A 26,279-nucleotide genomic window follows, 5' to 3' on the forward strand; every position below is an offset into this window, starting at 1 on the left:
AAGCCTCTCTAAAAAAAATAATCGAGTTGTATTTAAAAAGATTTAAGAATGCAAGGGAAACATCTGACCTGGTCAAAAAGGTAGACAGTGACGTCATCAAAGAACGACACGCCACGTCTATTATTTCCATCGCTGCCCTCTTCTGATGTTGCTTGAGCAGTCTGAAGGGATTTGGGTTTCAGTAGGCTTTTGAGGCTGAGGGAACTGCTGTTGTCCGAGATGATAACAGGTACCGGGTGCACAACTTCATCCTCACTGCACTCAGAGCTAGAGCTGTGTAATCGGTAGGCGCGCATATCGTCATCGGACTCATCACTGTTCTCATCTTCTTCATCAGCATCCATTCCATCCTCAGTGCCATATTCCATTGAGGATCCATCGAGCTTTCCTAAGTACCTCCCCTCCATATCTGGCTCTTTTTTCTTTGTTCCCTCCCCAGCATACGTCCTTGTTAGCTTTGCATGGACCTTGACGTCTGTTGAGGGCTGCGTTGAGGTAGGTGATGTTGCTGCATGTTCTGGGGCTGCATGGGGATGAGTTTGGTCTGAGTCGTCACCAGTCAATGGTTTATCCTGGCTCCAATCTTCCTCAGTGGTGAGAACCAACTCAGGCAAAGGAGTCTGTACATCACCATCAGTTGGTTCTAAAGTAGGACCTGCAGATTGAAGGGATGTCTCGGACACCGAACGCTCCTCAACAGCTTCAGCTCCTTGACTTTCGGCAGCTTCTCGATTACCCTGGAGCCAAAATGAAGCATCTCCTGGGCCGCTTCCATTGACGTCATCACTCTTTTTATCTAGCTCCTCATTGTCTGAGAAGTAGGCAGAGTCTCTGTAGTTTCCTCCCAAGGGAACTTCACCAAGTTCTTGTTGGTGATCAATTCTACCAGCATTTACCTGAACATCAGGTACACTGTCCACCTCAGACACAACGATTTCCGGTGGAACCAGTGCCATAGGCTCCACGGCACTACTCGTCTCATTCTCTTCAGAGGAATCCCTCAAGCCTGTCTGAGAGTTCCACTCGGGTGACTCCAAGTTCTCTGTTTCATACCCACTGTCAGCGGCTTTGTATGGAGGTTGAAGCTTATTATTTACAGGATTTTCCGATGACTGTCCATGCACCACATCCCTATGCATGTCCAAAGAATCTAATGAGTCTGGCGTTTCAGCCGAATTCTCAATGGTTGGAAGAGTAGATAAGGTGCTATCATCAAGAAGGCTGTCCTGACTTATTTGGTCAAGGCAGGAGTCTGAAACCAACAGTGAGGACATGTCCTGAGTTACATGGTTGTCCAATAAAGTTTCTTGATCTTGATCGATGGCTTCTAAGAGTGCAATATCCTTGGCGGTCTTCTTGTCTAGCTCCATTATATCACTCATTGAGTCACTACTTGTTAGACCTCCAGTGAGGCCACCTTCTGTACACTCACCAACAGGTGACGTGGTAAAGCTAAGCACAGCTGTGTCAATGATTCCTTTATACTGCCCATTCTCCTTTGAGGCTCCAAAGCATTCTTCAAGGCTGGGGGGTTTGGCATCTATGCACATATGTAGTGTATCTGTAGTGGCACTTTCAAGGGATTGATGACTATCAGATGGACTGTCAACAATGACCTCAACACTCTCAGAGGTAGACTCGGAAGAGGAGTAATTCCCAGATTTTGGGGAAAGCAAAGAGCCATTTGAGTCTGGCAGGTGGTTGCTACAGGTTTCTCCTGTTACTAATATATCAAAAGGCACCATTGTTTCATTTCCTTTCAAAGGCGACAGAAAATCTTCTAAAATCGGGCTGACTAAGTCCAAGAATTCATCCTTAAGCTGCGTAGAATTCACAGCTGATTTCAAAGACTCACCTGTAAGGTTTACACTATCTGAGACATCCGTCTCAACAATGGAGCTCATGGTCTCCTCTATATTTTTTGAGTCGGGCTGTGAGAGCGCAGACTTGTCCTTCATTAGGCTGTTATCTTTAAGAAACAAGAAGTTTTCAGCCAGTTTTTCAGTGTTAAGAAGCATCATGAAATCTGAACTGTCCTTATCGGACATCTCCAGATGAATGGCTTCTGGTCCAACCCCTAAAAAAGACTTTGGAAAACTATTACTTGCCTTGTTACTATTAGTTTCACCATCAGAATCCCTCTTCGGTACATTCATCTCTGGAAGCTCCATGAGACCTCCCCTGAATGAATGAGTATCTTCCAGTTTTGCATCACCCTCACTGAAAATGTTAGTATGGTAAGGGCTATCATGTTCACTTGAGGACCATATGTGGCTGTCCTGAAGGAAAGAGTCTTTTGAGTCAATGCTCTGATGAAAGAAATCAGCATCTGTACTGGATTCATCCAATCGGACATCCTGTAAGACTACAAACTGATCCTGCTCTGAAGCATTGGTACCTTCAGCACCCTGACTTTCCCCCATCCCAATTTCACTCTCATCTAGCTCCTCCAACTTAATAAAATAGTCATTTCCAGAGGATGCTTTATGTGCATCAAAAACTGGCAAGGTTTCCGGGACTCTGTCATCTTCTGCTTGCGCTACAGTGTCAGGGAAATGAGCCTGAATATCCTGCCGTGGCACTGGAAAGAACATACTGTGGTAATTCAAAGTAGTGTCCAAGGCAGAACGATTGTGGTTGTCATAGTGGTCATGCTTGGCTGCCTCCCACACATATTCAAAACTTAGTCCACGACTCGTTTCGGTGACTGTGAGCACCTCGTCTGGTTCTCGGCCGTCATCAAACTGTTCCAGGATGGGAAAGGAGGAATGACTGACGGTGGCTTGACGAGTAGTGGGATTGGGTTTGAGAGAGCTCCAGCGCTGCTCGAAGTCATCCTCCACATCTTTCTGACCCTGCATACGGAGGTAAGTGAGCAGGCGGTGGACCTCTTCAGCAGTGGCCCTCTTGTCTGCAGGCAGCCAACAAAACTGTAGAACTTCATACCTGTAGACCAAAGCATACAGTTAAGACGTTTCTAGAGAGAAACCGATCTTGTTTATAAATCTGTGAAGGACTAACCATCTTTCTGAGTATGGTAAGTCCAGTTGTGGCTTGAGAAGTCTGACTTGTTGATCCTTGAGCACATGGTGAAGCACTTCTCTATCTGTCAAGTGAGGATACGGCTGCTTTCCACTTTCAAACAGCTCCCATAATGTCACACCCAGTGCCCTGAAAACACAAAAATCTTGTTCTGTTATGAACATATAATGTAGAATTATAGGTAATATAATTGAATTGTAATATTACATCTATAGCATATTAACAAAAAAAAAAAACAGTTTTTTTTTAATCCAGGTCATTTATTAATGTAACTCAAATGTCCAAAAATCAAACTAACAAAGACACTAGAAATCCAATATCCATATTCAACATAAACATAAAAAGGGGCATGTCTGTAATAAGACCTCTTAATATGCTCATGAAATAACTGGCTGACGTCTAAGCCATCATTTGATCAGTCAGAGTGATTCAGATGCTTTAAGAGTCAAAGACCTTTAAAATGTATGACCCTGCATTCAGACAAGTGTAGCGGTACCTCACTTACAGAGTGCTCTGATCAGCCGACTGCCATGAGAGACCACAACATCACTACCGCAATTTACCATTTCCTTCAACATATTTTTTTTTCTCAAAAAGACATGAGACTGCAAAAGTGCATCCTGTTAAACAAGTATAGACGAATCCGACGAGCGTTCTGTGTAGGCTGCCATCTTGTGGCGACGCCATTACTGAGCTGTTACCAGAGCCGGATTAACGCAAAGGCAAACTAGGCACGTGCCTAGGGCCCGATTGGCGGGATGGGGCCCAGACAGAGGGACAAAAAAAATAAATAAATAAAAATAAATAAATGTTCAAATGTCCTATCTACAATTTATTTCAAAATTTATTAAATAACTAAAAATAGTGACGATGTTTATCTAAACCATAGACTGTTACATTATATCACATTAACGCGAGGCGCCAGCCAGTTAAGTCCGAGGGGACGTCAGCGGCGGTCAGGGGCGGTCAACGAACGCATCCATCAGGTGCTGCGAGTGCGAAGCAAAAGCCTAAATAGGCACGCAAAGAAGCACATTTCGTAATGCAGGTCATCGATTTTGGAGTGATTGCAATGTATTTTAAATATAAACTTGTGGGCTACTGTAGATCAGCGTCATTTCTGGAAAAATAATTCATCGCTTTGTTAGTCTACGAGTTTAAAAGAGCGCGAGCGTCATTAACGTGCCCAGACGCGACGCTTTGAATTTGCGCGTACAATGAATAACATCGCGTTGGGAGCTGACTAATAAAAAAGCTACAAAAGTAAAAGACAAGACGTTTGTATTCAAAGTTAAAAAACCAACACACTGCAACATTTTTAAATGTTTCAAATAAAAGATCTCATATCTATGGGTCTATCTTCTATATTCTGATGCTGATGATTAGATAATACCCTGACATCCTAGCCTATACGAATATTAGTTTAGAATTTTTTTTCTGCTCAGTAGCGATCGTATCTTTCTCTTCCACTTGATTTGTGTATAGCATATTTAAGGTAGCAATGCAATACATAATATCATATTACTGATATTAATAATATGACAATATCTGCAGTCAATATTGATTAAATGGGAGGGAAACATCCTGCCCATAACGTAGCTATGAAAACATTTATAAAAGCACGTTCATGTTCATCTACTGAAGTGCTATTCTGGAACTGTGAATAAACTGAATAAAACAGCAAAATAACAAGAAGAACAATAACATCTTCATTAAACAAAAAAGAGATTACCTTAGATAAAGTTTGATGTAGTAGGCTACCAGTAAAAAGTCTGGACCCATTACTATTTTTAATGTTTCTGAAAGAAGTTTCCTATTATGCTCTTCAAGCCTGCATTTATTGGATCAAAAATACAGAAAAACAGGAATATTCAGCAAGGATGTGTTAAATATATAAAAGTGATAGTGAAGACTTTTTTAAAACAACTTTTTAATAATCAAAAAATCCTGAAAAAAAGTATCACATGTTATAAAATAAATATTAAGCACCATTTCTAACATTTGATAATAAATCAGAATATTATAAAGTTTTCTGAAGGATCATGTGACACTAAATTCAGCTTTGCATCACAGAAATATATTTTAAAGTAAAATAGAAAACCATTATTTTAAATTGTAATAATATTTCACTATATTATTTTTCTGTATTTTTGATCAAATAAATCCAGGCTTGATGAGCATAAGAGACTTCTTTCAAAAACATTAAAAATAGTCATTTGTCCAAACTTGTGTACTGTGTAAGTAAAAATATACTAAATTTAAAATTAAATGTTGTATAAATAAAAAGGTTAGGAATCATATTTGTTTCAAGTGTTTTTTATTGGGGGTGGGGGGCCTCCAACATGAATTTTGCCTAGGGCCTCCAAATGTCTAGAACCGGCCCTGGCTGTTACTAGTATGTAAACAAACCTCCGTGATAACGCAAACGCACCCTCGATGACAGCTACAGCCAGGCAGTATGACTTGTTGGGTTGATGATGTTAGACAGTGGCCTCCAGTCACAGATGAAGGTACAAACGATCTTACAGATTATTTATGAAAATAGCTTGGCAATAACTATGCTAGCTAGGCAAGCTAACGAGGAAACTATTAAAAGATCTGTCCATTTGGCAACAATAAATAAATTAATGATATCAACTAAACGAATTCATGTTTTTCATTTGTGACCATTATTTATCTCATTTTCACATTTCAAAAGGAAAGGGTAAGGTACAGCTAACTGCTAGCGTTGTTGGTTCTCAGAGTGAGAGTCACAGTCAAGCAAATACAGTAATGTTACTAACGTTACTGCCCCAACGCGCCCCTTCGGTTGTTTTAAATGTATTCAAGAGTATTTTCTCCTTCGCCTGGCATCCGATGATCAACAAAATGCCAACTACAGGTCACTGATAGAGGGTCAAAAAATTTATCTGAGCTCCGTATGGGTTGGTCAAATAATGCACACTCTACCAGATGATAAATACATAGTTCTTAAAGGACCTGTCCGATTTTCACAGAGACCATTAACAACACTTATACTGTTCAAATAACTCTGCAGAGGAAGAATAGTAAAGTTGTAGATGTAACGTTAGTGACAGTCGTAAATCGCGGGCTGTTTATTCCAGTGGACGCAACCAAACCAATAGGAGGCAATGGCGCAACGCTACCCAGCAACAGCTCAGTAATGGCGCCCGCTTACTTCCGGTAGTTTCGCCGGATTCGTCTATACGTAAGGTACCTATCATTTTGAGTTACCTACCAAACATTGCTGGGTTTAGTCTGTTCTGATGTGATCAAGCCCCCATGCAGCTCACCAATCAGCTCAGGGGAAAGCCAGCGTAGGGCTACACATTGGTCATCCTCTGTGGTGATGTAATCTTCCTGCAAGGAGACAGATAAATAATGTTATAAAAATGTAAAAAAAAAAAAAAAAAAAAATGATGATGCCTTTTCAAGTTTTACCTTAAAACTCGTAGGGCCAATGCCATAGTCTCCTACTTTGACAGTCAGGTCTGTTGTGAGATAGCAGTTCCTCAAAGCCAAATCACTGTGATAGGAAGAAAAAAAATATTAGGTCATATTAAAAAAAATTAAACATATGCATGTGTGAATTGTTTTTACGAAAACATTTCGAAAATATGAATTACAGTGTGAATTTTGATTTGGATCTCATCCACCAAAAACTTTATACAGTATCAATTACTCTGAAATTACTTTATCAATTACTCTGAAAACTGAAATGAGACTTAATGTAAGGTCATTCAGTTATTTAATTCATAATAATAATAATCTATTAATAATAAATAGTAAATAAACATTTTGTCTCAACACTTTACAAGTTTCTAAGGCCTCCATGTCTGTGATTTTTGCTTATATATCCTAGATTTTTGCATAAAAGTAGAAAAAAGTAAGTGCAAACCTTTGGTAGAAACTCGCATACAGGTTTTACACACAAAGACGGTTAGTGAATGGGACCCAATGCCACAAGATACAACAAATGGCGCTTCAATGTTTACAAGAAGAGATCCAGATTTTCTTCCCCATTCGCCCCCTTCTAATGTAAACATACAACCAGCTTAAAGCAGGACTCCTAACTAAAAGATTTGCAAGCAATATTCTTTATAAAAATTGGCTTCAAGCTTCAAACCCATCACAAAGATGTCATCATCTCTATCCACTTTGAGTCCAATTAGTATAAGTGCAAAACTGACAACGTGGACAGATAATTAAGTAGCAAGTGAGTCTGTTTGTTTCCTAACACAATGACAATTTCCTAACACAGACTTGCAGAAGTGTCCATGTTGCTTCATTTGATTTTGTTGTTGTTGTTGTTTTGTGGTAGTTACCCAGAGGGGAACAATATGCCCATTTAGGCAGTGAGTGGGATAGGAGGACACAGCTTTGTCCACCTTTACTGAGTTGTCTCTCTTTTACACCCCCTCTTGCGAAACCGCTGACTCTAGTCGTGCTCACTGAATCCGCCGCATGACAAATGGACAGATATTTTAGACGTGATACTCTGGCCTTGGCAAAAGGGGGCAAATACAGTACTGTTGGCGGGTCACAGGGAAGCAGAGCTGTGCTTTTAGCCATACATGGAAAATTCACAAGTGCAGATCAGGGTTATTATTGTTAACTAAAGCTAAATCCATAAACAGAGGTCAATCGAAATAAAGAAAATATTTTTAAAAAACTTAAGATTATTTTATTTCAGCTAGTTGCCAAGAAAAAAAAATTGTTTCGCTTAGTTGAAGCATTTTTTCATTTTCATTTAATTGACTAAAACTAATAAATAAACAATTCATAAATTCTACATGACAATACAAATACAAAAACTAATAACTAATAAAGGCAATTACACAAAATAAGAAAAGACAGATATTTTCTATAATTTCTTTTGAGAGAAATCAGACCTTAAAATGGAAAACAACATGACAGAGATTTATCAGACCTCATGAAATCAGAGAGTTAAAATTATTACAGCTCCTATAGTTCATAAGGAGCTTCCTTATTATAGCGCCACCTAATGTTGGGTGGCTGTCTGTGCGCTTGCCCGATTAGTGGGTAGGATTTAGGGTCATTTTACCAAGAGTCTGCACTTTTCTCTTTTGATGCCTGGATACTTTAGGGCAGGGGTTCTCAAACCTGGTCCTCGAGGGCCACTTTTCCTGCAGAGTTTAGCTTCAATCTTGATCAAACTCACCTGCCTGTAGCTCTCTAGTAATCCTGAAGAGCTTAATTAGCTGGTTCATGTGTGTTTGATTAGGGTTGGAGCTAAACTCTGCAGGAAAGTGGCCCTCGAGGACCAGGGTTGAGAACGCCTGCTTTAGGGCATAAAAATCATAAAAATAAGAGTTAAAAGAGTTCCCTTACTGTTCCTTTAATGCTCGGACCCCAAAAATAGACCAATGACTGTAAACAGGGTTCAGCAGACCTTTAGCACATGAGCAATCTAATTAAGTTGCATTTGGACATGCAAAGCTGCTGAAATGGCTATATTTCCCAAGATACTAGGCCTGGGAAGATACACCTACCTCCCCGATTTGATACTATCACGATACTTGGGTGCTGATACGATATGTATTGCAATTTTTTTTAAGAATTGCGATTCTACAAGTATTGTGATTCGATATTGCAATATATTGCAATTTTTTAACACTAGACCATCGAGAAAAGTTAAATCATACACTTATACAGACTGTATTTACAAAAACAAATCATCACATCTTTCTGACTTTTATTTCAGAAGCATCATACAATTCTTCATTCTCTTGAATAAATGATTCAATAACAAATACATTTTTTAACAGTCGCTTGTCACCACTTAGCGGTGAAACAATGTAATCGATAAATGCTTTATCTTAAGCACCAAGTTTCTATCAAAAGCTGATTTTGATGGCTATCGTAGACATCAGTGTTCATGTGTTAACTTTAAATTTTTATCCAAGTACTTCTATGATAATTTTAACTATTGCATCACAGAAATAATGATACTATGAGGTTGAAAAGTTTCATGACAACTCTCTCCGGGTCAGCGGCAGCGCCAACACAGCTTTGATTGTTGCGATATGATTTTGTCAAAGTTTAATAGACAGACGAATTGAAAGATCGCGTGGGTGTTTGAATGGACATCACAGTCTTTTAAAGATGAATCGTGCAGCTCTATTGTCTTATCTCTCTCTCAGCATATGAGTAGTGCGAGGGCTTTTCAGTGCTTTCAGTCTCACTTCTCTTTCACACGTCCACTTGGGATATTACGTCACTCAACACTCATAGATAACGACACAATTCATCCTCTGTTGGAACAAAAGTGGCTAACTTCTGTCAACCTCATCTACAAGCAAGGACAAAAATAAAGCAATTGAATTTTCCTTAATATTGATTCTGGCGGAAAAAAATCGCGATTGCTAGGTGAATCGATTCTTTCTCCCAGTCCTACAAGATACCACTGCTCTTTGGACTTCGTGCCATTCCAGACAACTGAACGAGCTCATGTAGATGCCCACAGTGGGAGTGTCAAACAGCGTTTTGCAGTAAATCACCTCTGAAACAAAAAATCCAAGAGCACAAGTATTTTCATGACGGCCACAACAACAGCAAGGAATCTCCATGCCTCCTTTGGCGTTGTATCCCAGACGACCCCGCCCACGCCCCGCGCCCCTTATGAGGGGATCCTCTTACGCTCAAACCGCAGAATCATCATATCCCAGCGGCGGAGGACAGCCAACAACCCCATAATCCAGAGGAGCTGTGCAATCGGACACCTTTCAGCATATTCTGAGCATGCAGGAGGGTACAGACGCGCTCATGGCAAGACACCCTAGATAACTCAACCTTCCTCCAGAAGACTGGAAGGGGAAGAATGAAAGTGCAACGTTGCCTTTTACAGCACCGTGGCCTATTTTGGAAAAAAAACGAGGACAGCCAGCACTGAGAAGGAAAGGCTGGACAAAAACACACACGTGCATTCGGATAGATGCAATGTGTTGCATTAAACCTACATGTAAGATGTTCGCATGAAGGTTAAGCAATGTCAAATCACTGAGAAGTGGAATGGACACATACTGTATCTTTGAGATGTAAAGTGAGCCGAAGGTGATATGTGCAGGGCTAACCTGTGCAGGAAGTTGTGTTTGTGCATGTGGGTGACTCCCGCAGCGATCTCGCAGGCCATTTTCTGCAGCTGTAGCAGTTCTCCATTCCTGTACAGCCATTCATGCTGAGAGACGTAACTCTTCAGGTCCCCCTACACACCAAAACACAAACACAAGGGGCAAGAGTTACAGGACATTCACGGCCCAGCCACACAGAATCAAGTTTTAAGACCACAAAACCAAACAATTTGCTGAAACATGATTATAAGCATCCTGGGAAGCAGATATAACAGCACATACAGCATTTAGACTGAAATGATCAAGTTTTGTCGAGGGTAAACCAGCCTGAACATATAACAGCCTGTGTGTGAAAGGTAACTTGTGCAGGCAGCCACAGAGGGGCAGTATTCTCTCTCTGTACAGATGCTGGACTGCCGAACGGATAACTCGACCAAATAAGGGAAAGGCTGTTTAATAGTGACTACTCTATGCTGTGTCACAGTAATTTAAAAATAAAGAAGCAGCAGTAAGACAGAGTGGGCCGATCAGGGCTGTTCAGCTGTGCTGGGTTTCTGGGCCCAAAGACTACAGGCCAGTTTAGCTCTTGGAGAGACTGCATTGAACCACATCATTCATAATTTTCAGTAACGTGACTGGCACGGAGACCTGGAAGGCAAAACATCCATGGAGCTGCAGCACAATTTTCCATCCGTTTCAAGCCATGAATATTTAGAATATTTAGAAATATATGACCCTGAACCACAAAAACCAGTCACATGGGTATATTTCCTGAAATTGAGATTTATACATCTGAGAGCTGAATAAATAAGCTTTCCATTGGTGAATGGTTTGTTAGGATAGGACAATATTTGGCCGAGATACAACTATTTGAATATTGGGAATCTGAGGGTGCAAAAAAATCAAAACATTGAGGAAATCTTCTTTAAAGTTGTCCATTTATGTTCACGATTGTGCTGCATTCACTCACAAAAATAAATGTTTTAAATATTTACGGTAGGAAATGTACAAAATATCTTCATGGAACATGATCTTTACTTAATATCCTAATGATTTTTGGCATGAAAGAAAAAACGATAATTTTGACCCATACAATGTATTGTTGGCTATTGTCACAAATATACACGTGTGACATGTGACTAGTTTTGTGATCCAGGGTCACATATGTGAGCAAAACGCAAGTTTTGGCCAATTGTGAGCCATATACAGTGACTGCTGCAGTATCTCAATCCCTAAAATCAGCGGGACATTATAAAACACTTGTTTGAAAAACACTTCAAGAGACTTAAAGTACTAAAAGTGATATTTAAAGATCATATTCCAAATAAACCTTTTTGATGAAGCATACAGGCAAGCAGATGAGCCCAGAATATGAATACAATGCTCTAAAAATGGTTAAGAGTTTTTTTCATAATGGTTTTCTATGGAAAAACGCGTCACGAGAAACTGTGTGCTGTGTTTATATTCTGGGTTTATCTGCTTGATTGTACATAGTATGCATCATTAATAAGGTGTGTACAGAATTAGGTCTTAGTGCTTTAGTACTCAGTACAAACCTGGTAAATTTTAACTGGCGGACAACGGAGGAAAGACTTGTTTTGCCCTCCTAAGGGTGTGACGCCACATGAAAACTATGAATTCTGACAATGTTGCAGGTCTTGCATAGAAAGAGGCAGAAAAATAAACTTTTTTTTTTAAGTCACAATAAAATCACTGACTTGATTACATTAAAAACACATTTTAAGGTCTTTTGCTTATAAAATTGCACACTCAGAGCCTCCACTTGTAGCCATGTTTCAATAAAAAAATATATATATTAGTCAGATAAATCCTTTCAAATAGTTTCCTTCCACTATTTCAAGTCTTCTTGCTCAACGACTGAGTATTATTACACAAGGCAAGTAGTGCGTATTCCTCGGTCTCGAGAGGATCCTGAAATCTCAGACTCCTAGCGACACACAGTGCGAAGTTCTCCCTTTGGAATGATGTGGGAGAAACAGTGTTACAGCTGGCAGCCGTGTAATATATGATTAACTTTCTGTTAAATCAGCCAACCTGTAAAGCAAGCTGGGAAAGGAGCTTTGTTTGCGCACAACATAAGATTTGGCAAACTGACATCATTTCTGCCTTTAACTTATCCATATTTAAAACTGATTGCCCATTTTTTATGACCAGTCTATGATATGAATGAAAGAGTCAGTAAACATTCACCCAATAGGATGTGAATATTGTGAAAATAAGGAAAGGCCTATTTTAGTACCATTAAGCTTTCTTGCAAATGCTATTATGCCAACAGATTTTGTACTTTTAAACTTTCTTTGTAATACCCATTGTTCTCACTGGTCATTGTCATGAAATTCTCATTTCTGAAAATACAATTTTACAGAATTTACAAAGTCCCCTTGTATTCAATAATTGTATCACTTAAAACCCTGCAGATACCCTGATAAAGTACAAATGTACACTTTTTTTGTTTTATGTTTTTAAAGCAATTTTAAGAGCACAGCATTGTGAAACATACAAAAGCCCTCCCAAAATCTTAGCAGGGGCTCGGCCTGCCTTTAAACACGCATCCGCTTAGTGCAGCTCCCTAAAGAAAGCCTTTCCAGGAGAGACTGTCACTCAATCAGAGAGCAACTGGCATTCTGCAAACCAGCTCCAGTTGCACCCTGCAGCTATATTTCTCTCTAAAATGCACTGTGTCAGGGTTACCAGTGGTTACCAGTGATACACAAAGAAAATCAGCCATCCAAAGAGCTTTCAGATGTGCTTCTCTCTACCTCGGTTGAGGTAAACATTTTAATATAAAGTAAAAGATAAAAATCACAGTGATTGAACATACAGTCTTAAAAAAAACGTCCTGTTCTGCACCTTACAAACTGGAAATGAGTAGCAGCAGACTCATTAGAAGAATGCTGGTGCTGATATGTTCAGAATAGAGATGCCTTGGTATCAGAAGTGGTTTGTAAAATTGGTAAACGTTATCAAAATTGGCCAATTTGCTTGTAAAAAAAAATTGGTAATCGAAATCGGCCATGAAAATTCATAATCGGTGCATCACTGGTTCAGAATAGAATAGTAGCATAATTCTAGCTGCAAACGCAAGGAATAATTGACGACAGGTCGTTGAATTATTACAAATAAATAATGCACACCTGAGCACAAAGTGGAGTTACACCTGGAGTGTGCATTATTTTTCAACGGACCAGAGTTAATTATTCCACTTATACTACGGTCACCACACCTCAAGACATTGTTCAGATGATGTATTTCAAGACATTTGTCAGGTTTTGTCCTTAAAACATCTTGAGGTTAGGACTCATTTCTTACACATCTCATCCCGTGCCTCTGTTGCTAATTCCAAAACGTCATTTTAAAGCTAGTAACAGAGGCTTGAGTCATTGATAGCTGACTAATGCAGTTATAACTGCTGTTACTAGCAAGAAAGATTAAGCTTGTGTGAATTACCTGAGTCTGCGTCTCTCAATATAGTTTAGCAACAGCATCTCAACTAATCGTGAAAATGTAAGTTTATCTGCTTCAAGAACAGCGCCGTTATCTCCTTGCTAGTGAGAAATGTCATGTAGCTTTTGAGTTGCTAAACTGTTTTACTGATGAAATCATCAAAGCAGTGAGAACACGTTTCTGTGCAAGTGTGTGTCCGTACTGTATGTGTGTGCGTTTGAGTGGGAGAGAGAGCAGGAGAAAGAGACTAGAGTATGTGCTTTCCGTACATAACTTAATTTTGTGGCAAAAACATGGAAATAATTTGTTGTTTATATTATTTTGTTTACTATATGTATTTGCTTGGTCAGTGTCCTTGTGGGCTTTGGTTCTTTTGCTGTTGTAGTCTGTAAGGACCTTTGAAATAACTGAAATCATTTGGTGAAGTGATATGGACTGTAAGGCGCTCAAAACCTGCCTGGCTGGAACTACTTTAGCCATACGTTTCCCTTGAAAATAATTGCACACCTTTGCACGTTCATCAGATTCAAGCATTCAACAGCCTTGTAGTATAAATGAAAATATGTATTGTATTCTGCCTGATATTTAAAAATGTACACTACCATTCAAAAATTGGTCAGTAAAATGTTACATTTTTTAAAGAAATGGATGCATTAAATTGATCAAAAAAACACAGTGAAAGCAGTTAGAAAAGTCTTCTGAACATTCTATTCATCAATAATCCAAAAATAATGGCTTAGTATTCTTTATGCCACAAAAAACATTAAGCAACACAGTTTTTACTGTATTTTTTTATCAAATAAATGCAGCCTGGGTGAGCAGAAGAGACTTCTTTCAAAACAGCAACAAAAAAAATTCTACTGATCTCAAACTTTTGAGTGACAGTGTAGGTGAAATTGTAAACATTATGTATGCAACCAGAAAGCATTTTAAAAAGGCAATTCTAGAACGCAACAATGCTTTTTCAAGCGTCTCCATTTTCTAAAACCGCGGAAAACTACTTTTAAACACGGAATATTAACGTACACATTTACAGCGGGTCTATTCGCACGGGATTAGTATTACCTGAGGTAATTTTTCCAGACCTTTTTACTAATCAAGGTAAAAATCACTGTAATCTTTACTGGCATTGTCCATAAGATTACTGAGATGACACATTCGGACGGGACTAAAATCACAGAGAAGCTCTGGTAATTATTGCTTTACCCCACCTCTCCATGTTAAACTAGTCCCGTCCGAATAGGGCTATTGACGACCTCAACCAAACCTCTCAATATGAATGCCAATACGCCATACAAACTGGTCTAGGGTGGGAAACAAAGCCAGAACAGAGCAATGAAATGCCCAGGCCTCTCCATTATTCTTCTGAGATGAGAAGTCGTAGGACCATACATCCAAATTGGTCTATGTCTCAGCCTCTTGGTTCGTGTGAAGCTACACTCTGACTTGGGAAGGAACGGCTTGGGTCGAAACCCGAGCCGTAACACCAGCTAAGGAAACGGCCCAGACTGTATTACGCAACAGCTGGCCGCAGTGAGCTCATGCTCTCTCTGGAGACGGGCGACGTGGATCGAAGCCATCCACCTGCTCAGGCCCAGAGGATCCCAGACCACAGGCTTTGTTCCTAACAACTGGTCAGGTGTGTAGGATGTTCCTAACCACAACCGCTGTGGGATTAACAGCTAACTAATTACAGAGTCGAGTGCAGCAGAAACCAAAAGGAACTAGAGAATATCGTCTCTTTCTCAGATGACGTGTTTTTGCACAAACACGAGCAGTGAACTGGCATAAAGTGTTATTGCATTTTTGCATATTAACAGTTAGGACATTAGCAAGACTCCATCTGTGTGCATACAAGCCATAGCAGGGAATTCATTATTAGATGATGACATCTGTTTTTTGTTTGTTTTTTACTTTGCACTTGCACATTTGAGACTTGTAAAAACAGCGTGGCTTTGTTGCAGCACTTTAGCATTAGTAATATGTAACTACATATAAAGACATCTTGAAAATACGAATATTACTCTCAAATAGATGAGGCAAGTCTGTTTGAATTGTTAGAATATATTTATTTAACTTTACATATTATATAAAAAGTGTACATACATGTACATACTATACACTTATTATAGTAATTACGATAACTGGGTTATAACTAGGTACTAACCCTGAACCTACCCCTAAACTTAACCTTAACCCATGTAGTTATTTACTGTATATTACCAATACTTTCCTGAGTAAGTACACTATAAGTACATGTTCTGTAAAATAAAGTGTAACCTATTTATTTTTTACTTGCATAAATATGTAGTTCATATGCAGTATGATTATTAAATCACGTTAATAATCATATTCTAGCTCATAGTGTCTTTTGCAGCATGGTGATAAAATGCACCAACGCAGCAAGATGTGAGAGTGACAGTGTCAGTAAAAGAATCCTATTGCTTTATTGGGATATGAGGGAATCGGAGAGCTGCCTACTGCATGCAGTTATGCGGCTCATATCCTTCACAGGCACAAGCAGCGCACCCGAAATAGAACAAGAAAAACAGAAAATAAATCAAAGGACAAGAAACAGCCCACTGACAGACACTGGCTGTGTAACTGTGAGATGGATGCTGGCCTAATTAAAGTGCTGGGAGCAAATGAAGTAGTGAGGAACGCTGGAGTATCCGTGCTTTCATCAGACTAGTCCGAAATGAATTTGAGATGCCGTACGTGGCTGTGAAACAAGATTCAAGACAAGAGTGCAAGACAAGATGACCTGGAGTGCTAGACAGATGCAGAAGAATTAATAAAAAAAGATGTTTACAGGTATCTAACACATCATTGGCCACAATAAGAGTTGAATAATGAGTACCAAACAACAAATAAAATCACTAAAGATTTCCCAGATGCCATAACCATGCATTACACTGTGCTCCATCTTATGCTAAAGGACTAGTTATCTGTTTTCCTATTATCGCGTCACTGAAAGAACAGAGTCAGAATAGACGACATACTTTTGATGGCACACTTTAAAAAGAGTGCACTTTGGCTTTAAGATAGGACAACTTTTTGAATTTACTTCTGTACTTTTTTTACTTTGACCAGTCACATCAAATAAAATATGGTGTCCTGACTGACCAAGGTCTCTTCTAAAATCTCAGTAAAATCTACTGCTTCCACAGGAATTATGGAAAACCTACACCAGAATAGCTGAAACAGAAAAGAATCATGGTTTTGCAATGATGCCATTAACAGATGCCCGCAAACCTCAATCAACTGAAGCAACGTTGTAAAGAACAGCAGGACAAAATCCATTCTGAGAGACTGATAAAGTCATACAGAACATATTACTTCAAGTTATTTCTCCTAAAGGTGGTTCTACAAGTTATTGAATCATAGGGTGTACTAAGTTTTTCCACAGGTCTTCTCAATGTTTGTAATATGTGTAATATGTCATGTGTTGTTGTTCATCTGAGATTGTACTTGCATACAAATATGTACACACTCACATATACACTTACCAGTTCACAATATTCAAAGATGAGCAGGAAAGGAATGGCCTCCACACACTGACCAAGACATTGCAGTATATTGGGATGCTGAAGAACCCTGTAAAGACACAACGAAAAACACTAAATACAGCCATATATAACACATTCTGCTAGCCACAATAATATTATATCAGTTTAAAAAGAAAAAAAAAACTTTATGGGTTAAAAAAACTGACTTACTATGTGTTATTGAAAACACAGCTAATATAACATACATTACAAAGTAAAAGCTTAATATCCAACCTAATACAGAAGAGCCGATAAAGGCCCTCTCTTACCTGAACGGGTCGCCTTGCTGCAGGAACTCATTCTGCTCTTTGGAGCTGCCGTTGGCCTTCAGCTCTTTGACAACGGCTCGGGCGACTGCAGGGTCCATGTAGATCTCACTGAGCAGAACCTGTCAGAAGACGACAAACAAAGAAATTTGTCTGATATAGAATCGATTCTGACCGAATCAACTGCCAATTGATTTAGGGAGGAACCAAGTCCTTCCTGAAAACAAGGCCTGATGGGTGGATCACAGCGCAGTAGGAGTAGGGGGAAAAAAAAGTTTCTTTGATGCATCGCGATTCACAAATGTCAAAAATCGATTTTCTAAATTATTTTTTTCTCTCTAATCACGTAATATTGACTGAATGCAAAAGGAGGAACTCTGAAGCGCGGACGTGCAGTTCCCGGACAGTCTGTGGCGTGCGCATAACAGAGACGCACGATGGTGAGCGCGAAATCAGAAAGACACCCTCTTCGTTAAAAGCTAACGTATGGAAAATTGGCAATTTCATTGTGACCCATTTTGTATTTTTGTATGAGAGCTGCTTTCTGTATAGTTCAGTTTTCACATCAACATGCTGTAAACCGATCTGTTATACTTAGGTTTACTGTACGGCACTCCACAGTCACAGTGTGTGTCAGTGCAATCCTAGTCACAAAAATTTACATTTTGACTGTGCTCTCTGCAGATGTTCATTTACTATTTTGTATAAGCTGTTTTTGATTGTGGTATACAGCAACAATTTCAATTCATAACTCTTTATTATTTAGTTGTGTATAAGAGCGGCTTTGTATGTTACTAATTATTCAGAATATGCGTAAGTCCACAAGCTTTATTTTTGTATGAGAGCTGCTGGTTCATAATTTTATTCATAATTATTATTTTTTTTCGTGTCTGTCTGAAGGATTATATTGTTCATTGCACATAACAGGAGGATGTTGATTAGAAGTTATTATTAAATGTTAGAGATTCAGAATATGCTGAAGTTTGTATTCATTGACTACAAGTTTGCTGCTAGTACAAGCACACATCTCTTTTCCTGTTGGTTCTTTGCAATGTTGGGACATACGCTGGCAAATGTAACCTACAGTTGACTTGCCAAATCACTTCCATTTGTTTTAATAATAGAATATATTGGAAGTAAATTCTTAATGGGCCATTATAAATACTTTGATTTAAAAGTACCAAGTAGTCACATGAATCGTAATCAAATCAAATCGTGAGCAGGTGGCTCAGATGAGGATGTTCCCATGGCAGGAAAAACGACAGGAAATAAGGTTTTCCCTTAAGTCTAAATCTCAGTAAACACATCCACACGCAGGCAACGGGAGGACAGCTTGAGCGCCGTATAATGCTCCCTTGTACACGTCAAACTATGGCCTCCGAGGGTCCCCGGCATAGAGATGAGAGCATGTACCAACAAGATCACGAGATGCGATTATTTAAGATTAACCTCAGGAGAAATTGTACATTTGTCCTTGACAAAAACTTCAGAAGTCAGTGTGTCGCAAAACAAAAGTCTATCAATACACCTTCACACTTTCAGAGTATAATGTAAATACAGGAAGACAGGCTTACCTTTCCAAACCAGCCGTTCCCGATCTCCTGAATGTAACTGAGAGAGTGTCGTGCCACGTGAGGACCTGATGAGACGTCTAAAACACCAAATATAAGAACAAGAAATGGATCAATGTGACCAAATAAACAGCAAATGCAAGGAGTAGGAAAAAAGACAGCTAATCTGAATATAACGCTTAAAATGAACAGGAAACCTTCCGAATAACAAAGACAATAGAATCTATCACTCCTAAACTAGTTATGTAAGACTGACCCTTCATTCATCATAATACGGTTTATTTCAGAAGCATGTTTGGATATTGAGAGCGATTAATCTACTCTAAGACTTCAGCACCATTTATTTTTATTTTTTTTACTTAAAGGTGCACTATGTAAGTTTTGGCCCTCTAGCAGTTGAAAAACAAAACTGCATGCATTTTGCAGAAGAACATTTTTTTGACTGTGCTTTGGCTCTGCGAGACTGTGAACACATGGATTATCCAAAAATGATGTCATATGAGCATGCGTGTTGTGCTATTGTTTTGACTAATTGGAGAAACAGACATTTTTAAATTAATGACGTTACAAAAGCTATGATAATTGCCGGTATGATATGGTCAAATGTTGGATTTTTTTTTATAACTGATATTCTGGTCAAAGAGAAAGATTATCCCACTCCTCATAAAAGATTCACCACTAGGCTTAAGAGATATAACCGGTTTAGAGTGAAAGGATCTCAGGCTGACTAGCTGAAGACGTTACTGTAGCTTTACCCATTAATGGACACTGTACTTCCTTGAAAAGAAGTTCCAGCACAGCGCTACAACAACCATGATGAAATTACCCTTCACAATAGATAATGCTTCACAATGAACTCTGTTAGAGATCTGATGGAGATGTGTTTTCCTCAGTGCAAAACTTACATTTCACAGGTATTCTCCATCTGTATGTTAGAAAGTGGAGTGGAGTCAGGAGTGGACAAGACAATTGCAAGCGAGTCTCTGCTAAACGTCACAGACTTCAGTGAACGAGCGCCGCCGTACGCCAAACAGAGCGCAATAGAAATAGGAACGTAACATTTCTGAATAAAATATACATTTTGATCAAATATTTGCTGTTGGACATTAAATGTGCCATATGTAGCATTGTAAACCTACAAGTAAGTGTATTTTTATGATAGCAGTAACTATAAAGAGACATTGTAATGGGGTAATCAAATGTAGGCTAATATATTTACTAAGATCAGGTGAGTGAATGTATTCCTCTTACCACTGAACATTAAGCCTGCGGTTTAATGATTTTAACTTCTGCTTTACTTTTGTTTTTAAATTGTAATATTGTTACAATATTACAATGTAATGTGATTATAATTCTTTTTTGCACATAATATATAGCATAGCCTAAATGGCTACATTCACTACATTTGTTTTCATTGCCTTGAATATAAATATTGCTTGTAGGACAACATTGGGCAGGATGTGAATTGTGAAAAAAAAAAAACATTATTTAAATAAATAGGCTACATAAAAAAACCCAAATACAGACTTCTGACCTGTTAAGCGGGGCAGCTGGAGGTGAGGGGGTCCAGGGAGGGGCACAGGGGGAACAGCGAGGGTGTAAACCTCCGCGGGCGACTGCATAGAGGGGGTGTCCTCCGCTGGGGGCGTGAAATCAACCTCATCCTCAAAGTGGTCATCAAACTCCTGACAGATCACAAATCACATTTGAAATGAATATTAGCGACACTCAAGAAATACTCTTGAACTGTTGGAACAGAAATTGCTCCAAAACAATATACAGACTTCAGAGACAGAAAGATGCGAGAGAAGATTTCACTCACCTTAAAGTTGATATCTTGCTCTTTGCAGCAGGAAGCACAGTTGAGCAGCAAAACCACAAGGGCCACCAACACAGCCAGAGACAGCAGCAGCGGGATGGCCAGAGAGAAATCCACATATCCACCAGCAGCCTCTGCTGAACACACAAACACCTGATTAGCGAATCAAGTGATAATCTCTTTGAGGGAATCCCTTGTGTAGTATCCAGTATTATTTGAAATGAGAGGTACTCCAGGACAGTTTCTAGAGTAGCAGCAACACAGCAGGTCGCCATCAAGAGAGGCCTACTTAACACCAAGAACTGATTGTAATGGGGGCATTGACACTTCACGTCACATCACACACACATCCGATAGACACACTGTATATATTTTGCAGGTTGTTTACAGTAGCAATTAGGGATGCACAATATACAAATAAAAACTCATATTGCCACATTTTGTTTTTCTGCAATATATAGCACAGCTCTAGTAGCAATTATAGAAATATTAAACAAAATAAAAAATATTGCAATAATGCTATTGTACTAGTGTAAAATAAAAATAGAGGACTGATATAAATAAAGCATTAAGCCATATCACAATACCGAATTTATTTGAATATATCTCACTGTAGTAATGTCTTAATGTGCTGCATTAACATATAATTTAGTGCAGTGGCTTCAAATAAGGCTCATCCTAGGGGTGTGCGATATGACGATTTTTGATCGTGGGCGATTAAAATGTCTCCACGATCTGCTTTTGAAGAAATATCGTAGAATCGTGCATTAGCCTATATCTGTTCTGGCGCCTCTGTCCCAACATAGCCTACTGAACAACGCGAACGTATATATTCACATAAAATGTTGACGCAGCGGAACGGGAGACTGCAGTTAACAAAAGTTCATAATTTGCTTTAATGCCTTGTCGGTTAAACATTTAATTCGCGTGCTGATGCGCTGTTCTAACGTGTGCGTTCCTCAGCGCGTAGCCTACATGTGAAGCTCAAATGCACTAAAAGCCTGTCTACCAGCGCCTGGATACTGGACTAAGTTATCTTTCGAGTCTTATTGTGCTTATACTGTTAAATACACACAAGGTTTACATAAACAAAGTCGGTTATGTCTAAAGTGAAAGCAAACTTGAGAAAATTGAGAGAAAATCTGCTTGTCAAATGCGTGTATATTAGACGCGTCGCGCGCAACTCTTAAAGAGACAGTAGTAGGCTTAATAGTAAACACGCTGCCGCTTGTCTTTAAAGGGATAGTTCACCCATAAATAAAAAATATCTCATCATTTACGCACTCTAATGTTGTTCCAAACCTGTATTCATTTCCTTCTAATATTTTCTAATATTTTTCTAATATCAATATTTTGAAGAATGTGGCTATCCAAACAGTAGCCGTTCCTCATTGACTTCCATGGAAGAAAATACTATGGTAGTCACTGGGGTTCATTAACTGTTTGGTTACCCACATTCTTCAAAAATAACTTCTTTTCAACAGAAGAAAGAAACTAATTCGAGTTTAAAACAACTTGAGAGAGTAAATTATGATAATTTGAATTTTTAGGAGAACTATCCCTTTAATGTCAATAAAACAACAAAATGCAAAGAGAAAATCACTCACTGCTCTTGACTGATAATTTTAATAGTAGCTTTAATAAGTATCAATGTATAATTTATACAATGAAGTCTGTTTTGTTTTATTTTCATATTTGTTCATTTACTTTCTGCAATGCTACTGTTAAATACACCTGTAGCTGAAAACATAAAGCACTGTTTAGCCTATTTAATTTGTATATTAAGTTGTGTATGTGTAATGTGTATATTTAATCTTAATATTTAATAACAAAGAAAATAATGACAAATATTTTTATCTTTGCCCCTGTCCACCATTTTTTTATTTTTTTATTTTGCTACCTAAGGCATTGTTTTTAGAATATGGACATTAGATTGGCTGTAATGCTCAATCACAAAATAGTACAACCAACATAAAAAGAATCGTGATAAAATCGTTAATCGTGATTTTCCTGAAAAAAATCGTGATATGATATTTTTGCCATATCGCCCACCCCTAGCTCATCCAGTCAATTTTAAAATGCATTTTCCTTATTTTCTGTGTACTTAAGAGACGGATTATATGAACAGCTCAGAAGACAGCTACAATACCTCAAAATTTGCTACATCATGAATAAATAAATAAATTAAAAAAGGTGCTCGTTGAAGTTTTGCACTAGATGTAAAATGCTTTCTCCATCCTTGTCTCTCTCTGAGAGATTATGGGACGTGTCGGATCTCTCAGGGGCCTTACACACAAACCATTTGCAAGACATTGTCCTCCAAAGGCAGTTCAGATATCAAGTGATGAAAGGCTGGATGTGCTTTAGCACCTGTTCTGTCACTACAACACCATTAACACCGCTCTCCATTCCTCTCATCAAAACAAAACAACCCCTTGGGGTTTTCGAACAGCAGGCTGTATAATTGGTGGCAGGAGAGGTTAGTAACAGATCTGAGATCAGATGAGTTGGGCCGCCAGTGTCACGTGTCTGTGCATGTTTGGCGTGTTGCTAACCCAGTAGTTTGTCTTGAGCAATTAGATGACAAGGATGTGCATGTATGGATAATATTCTAAGACGAATCTCTCAGCAGTGGCTGGCATGATCTCCCATAATAGTAATAAATGTGGCTTTAGTAATCCTACAGGCCACACACAGAACAGCATGAAACACGAGTAGCAAAGACTGAGCTATTTTGAACACCTACTCATAAAAGGTGGTTTGCTGTACACAGGTCTTTGACTGGTCGACTCGTGGCTCGATAGTAACTCTCGTTCTGCCATAATCTCACATGTAAGATTCATATCCACTGGTCCTTCCCTTTGAGAGTATGAGAGACAGATTTCCCTGATTTAAACTTCAGTGACAGCATTAGGGTGTGGAAAAGATGCCTTGATCTTTTTAAACAAGAATTTACTGTGTTTTAGGGGTGTAAAGGTACACAAAAATGATGGTTCTGGACGTACCTCGTTTTAAGAGTCACGGTTTAGTATGTTTTCTGTACAGTTTGGTATGACTTGAATGCAAAATATTTTAGCAAAATATATTTTAGTTAGAATCATACTGTTGTAACACTTTTTATAAGTCCGCAAAAAATTTGATGGGGAAAAAAAACTTGGGAAGAAGAAAGAAAAACAACAAACAACTTACTTAGTCTCCCACTGTATGAATAAAATATACAATGCTCCTTATTAAAGCTACAGAAGTTATTCAGTCAATAGGAGTGAGTGACTTTCTCTTTTGTTGTTTCATTAACATTAATCACACAGATGGAAGCAGGTTCATTAGGCTGCTGTCACTTTAAGAGCAGCACAGATCCAATATAAACGACAATATCGTTTTGATATATTTTGATGCCATGAATACATCTGAAAAATAACAAAGGATAAGTTCTGCTGGATAAGTGCACAATCCCAAGTTGTCTTAAACATTGTTGCCGGCTGCAGCAATACAGACAGTTTTTTTTTTATTTAAAGAGAGACGTTCTTAGCCTATATAATTATTTAAAATATATTATGTTCCTAAATTTAACTGGAGCAGCAGCAAATTGCAATTCTTTTGCTATTTTTATAAATATAAATTGCTATTTTGATTTGTGCAGAAGGGGAGTTACCATCTAGAGACTAGGGCTGGGTATCAAGTTTGATACTTTTTAGGCACCGACCGAATTGCCTCGATACTATCAAGTTTTAAAAAATCTCTTGTCGTTCGGTACCATATTTCGATACCCAAGACATTTATCTCGTCAATGTCGGTGAGCCAATAAGCACACAGCATGATTGGCTGTGGTGAGGCATCAAGGAAAATGCCGGTTACGCCAAGAGACGTGGCTCACAAGTGAGGCTGTAGTAAGGGTCTTAACCCCCATAGATGGAAAAAATGAGGAAAAGATCAAAAGTGTGGCTACATTTCACCAAACTCAATGCCAACACCGTGCAATACAATATTTGCAACAAGATAATTGCTGCCAAGACCAGCAACACAACAAATCTGACAAAGCACTTGACAGCACACGAAATAAACTTACGAGCAGAAAGTCGCTCCGTCTTCGACTGCAAGAACTGGAGCACGCCATAAATGAACCGAAACTCTGCGTATAGGCTACTTGCCTAAGAGACATGAGAAATAGGCATATAGAAAGCTTGAAATGTCTATTTTTAAACAAACCAAATCAAATCGAAAACAAATGCTCTCTGATTATGTAATAAAAATATCTTCATTTATATAGCGCTTTTAACAATGTAGATTGTTCCAAAGCGGCTTTACATTGATAATAGGAAATTAAAGTAACAGAGATTTTTGGGCTTTACAGCAGCTCAAGAATAAAGTTAATGTCCAGCTAAAGTTAGTTTTGATTGATACTCTAGCCTATACTGTGGAGATGACGAGTCAGCAACGTCAACCTCATCTTTGCAGCCAACACTGACTCAGAACACACTAGTTTATTAATAAACAATTAAAATGTCTTGCTATTTCTTTACTTTTGCCAGAGCTTTGCGGCAAGCTTTATGTGCGCTTGAGCATGAGGCATATATATTCCGCACCCCAGTGGCCTATATGAGTCTGTAAAAAAAAGTCAACAAACAATAGGCAATAGGCTATATAGTGTAATCTTGTTAAAACTGATTTCATAAAATTGGTATAAAAAAAAGAACCGGTATCGAAGTCGAGGTATCGGTATCGAAACTTTTTGGACGATACCCAGCCCTACTAGCCACATCCCTTTGACTGTAATGTACACCTGAACTCCTGAGTACAGAATCAAATGACATTATAATCTAACCCTGCAATTACACTGAGAGCTGTGGGATGTACATGAGAGACCTGTTGCTAGACAGCCAGGAGAGACAAGACCCAGGCACATGAAGTAAACCAAAGTTAGTTCAATATAATACAAATGCCCAGTAACACAGTAAAGTGACAGAAACTGATACTGTAGAAAGGACACAAACCTCCCAAAACACGACAGTAAATGTAATTGTTTCCAGAACTTTAACACGTGTTTTTTTTTTTTTTTTTTAGATAAATAAAGTGGACAATACAAGCCAATCAAGTTATTAATGTACAGCAAATCTGGTAGTGGTGAGTTACCAGAATTTCTGGTAACCAGTCAATTTGCAAAATATGTTAAATGAATGGACAACAATTTATTTCAAATGAGAGACTTGAAAACCTACATTTTATGAATTTAACGGACAATGTGTTTTTTTTTTTATGGAAAAACCACATGATGTTTAGAAAAAATTTTTTTTTTTTAACTTGACGTTTTGGACGATTTTTAAATGTTTTCCTTTTCACAAATGTTCCTTTTATAATGAACACTCTTATATGTCATCGACCCACAAACAGATGTGTCCTGACACTATGACACCAATCTATCTCCATAAACTGCTAGACATTAATACTCCTCCGGTTGCTAATATTTCTTTCCTGAAAAA

At 38.5% G+C, this 26,279-nt stretch overlaps 1 protein-coding gene across 5 annotated transcripts in view; it reads right to left on the reverse strand.

Moving 5' to 3' along the window:
* Nucleotides 1-26,279, reverse strand: part of lmtk2 (lemur tyrosine kinase 2) — a 38,722-nt gene that overhangs the window by 3,774 nt on the left and 8,669 nt on the right. Inside the window, exons 2-11 of one of the 5 annotated variants that reach the window (XM_081362820.1) lie at nucleotides 20,806-20,936; nucleotides 20,518-20,668; nucleotides 18,987-19,063; nucleotides 17,416-17,534; nucleotides 17,108-17,195; nucleotides 10,137-10,267; nucleotides 6,484-6,568; nucleotides 6,281-6,402; nucleotides 3,022-3,171; nucleotides 69-2,946 (exon numbers count right to left, since the gene is read on the reverse strand). In XM_081362820.1, the coding sequence (XP_081218946.1) occupies nucleotides 69-2,946; nucleotides 3,022-3,171; nucleotides 6,281-6,402; nucleotides 6,484-6,568; nucleotides 10,137-10,267; nucleotides 17,108-17,195; nucleotides 17,416-17,534; nucleotides 18,987-19,063; nucleotides 20,518-20,668; nucleotides 20,806-20,936 (3,932 nt within the window). Of the gene's footprint in view, nucleotides 1-68; nucleotides 2,947-3,021; nucleotides 3,172-6,280; nucleotides 6,403-6,483; nucleotides 6,569-10,136; nucleotides 10,268-11,689; nucleotides 11,823-12,025; nucleotides 12,049-14,898; nucleotides 15,020-17,107; nucleotides 17,196-17,415; nucleotides 17,535-18,986; nucleotides 19,064-20,517; nucleotides 20,669-20,805; nucleotides 20,940-26,279 lie in introns of those variants that run through there. The other 4 variants (XM_081362819.1, XM_081362821.1, XM_081362823.1 and 1 more) reach the window with 4 other exon arrangements.

Source organism: Scardinius erythrophthalmus, assembly GCF_964197995.2.
Source record: "Scardinius erythrophthalmus genome assembly, chromosome: 1".
Taxonomy (NCBI): domain Eukaryota; kingdom Metazoa; phylum Chordata; class Actinopteri; order Cypriniformes; family Leuciscidae; genus Scardinius; species Scardinius erythrophthalmus.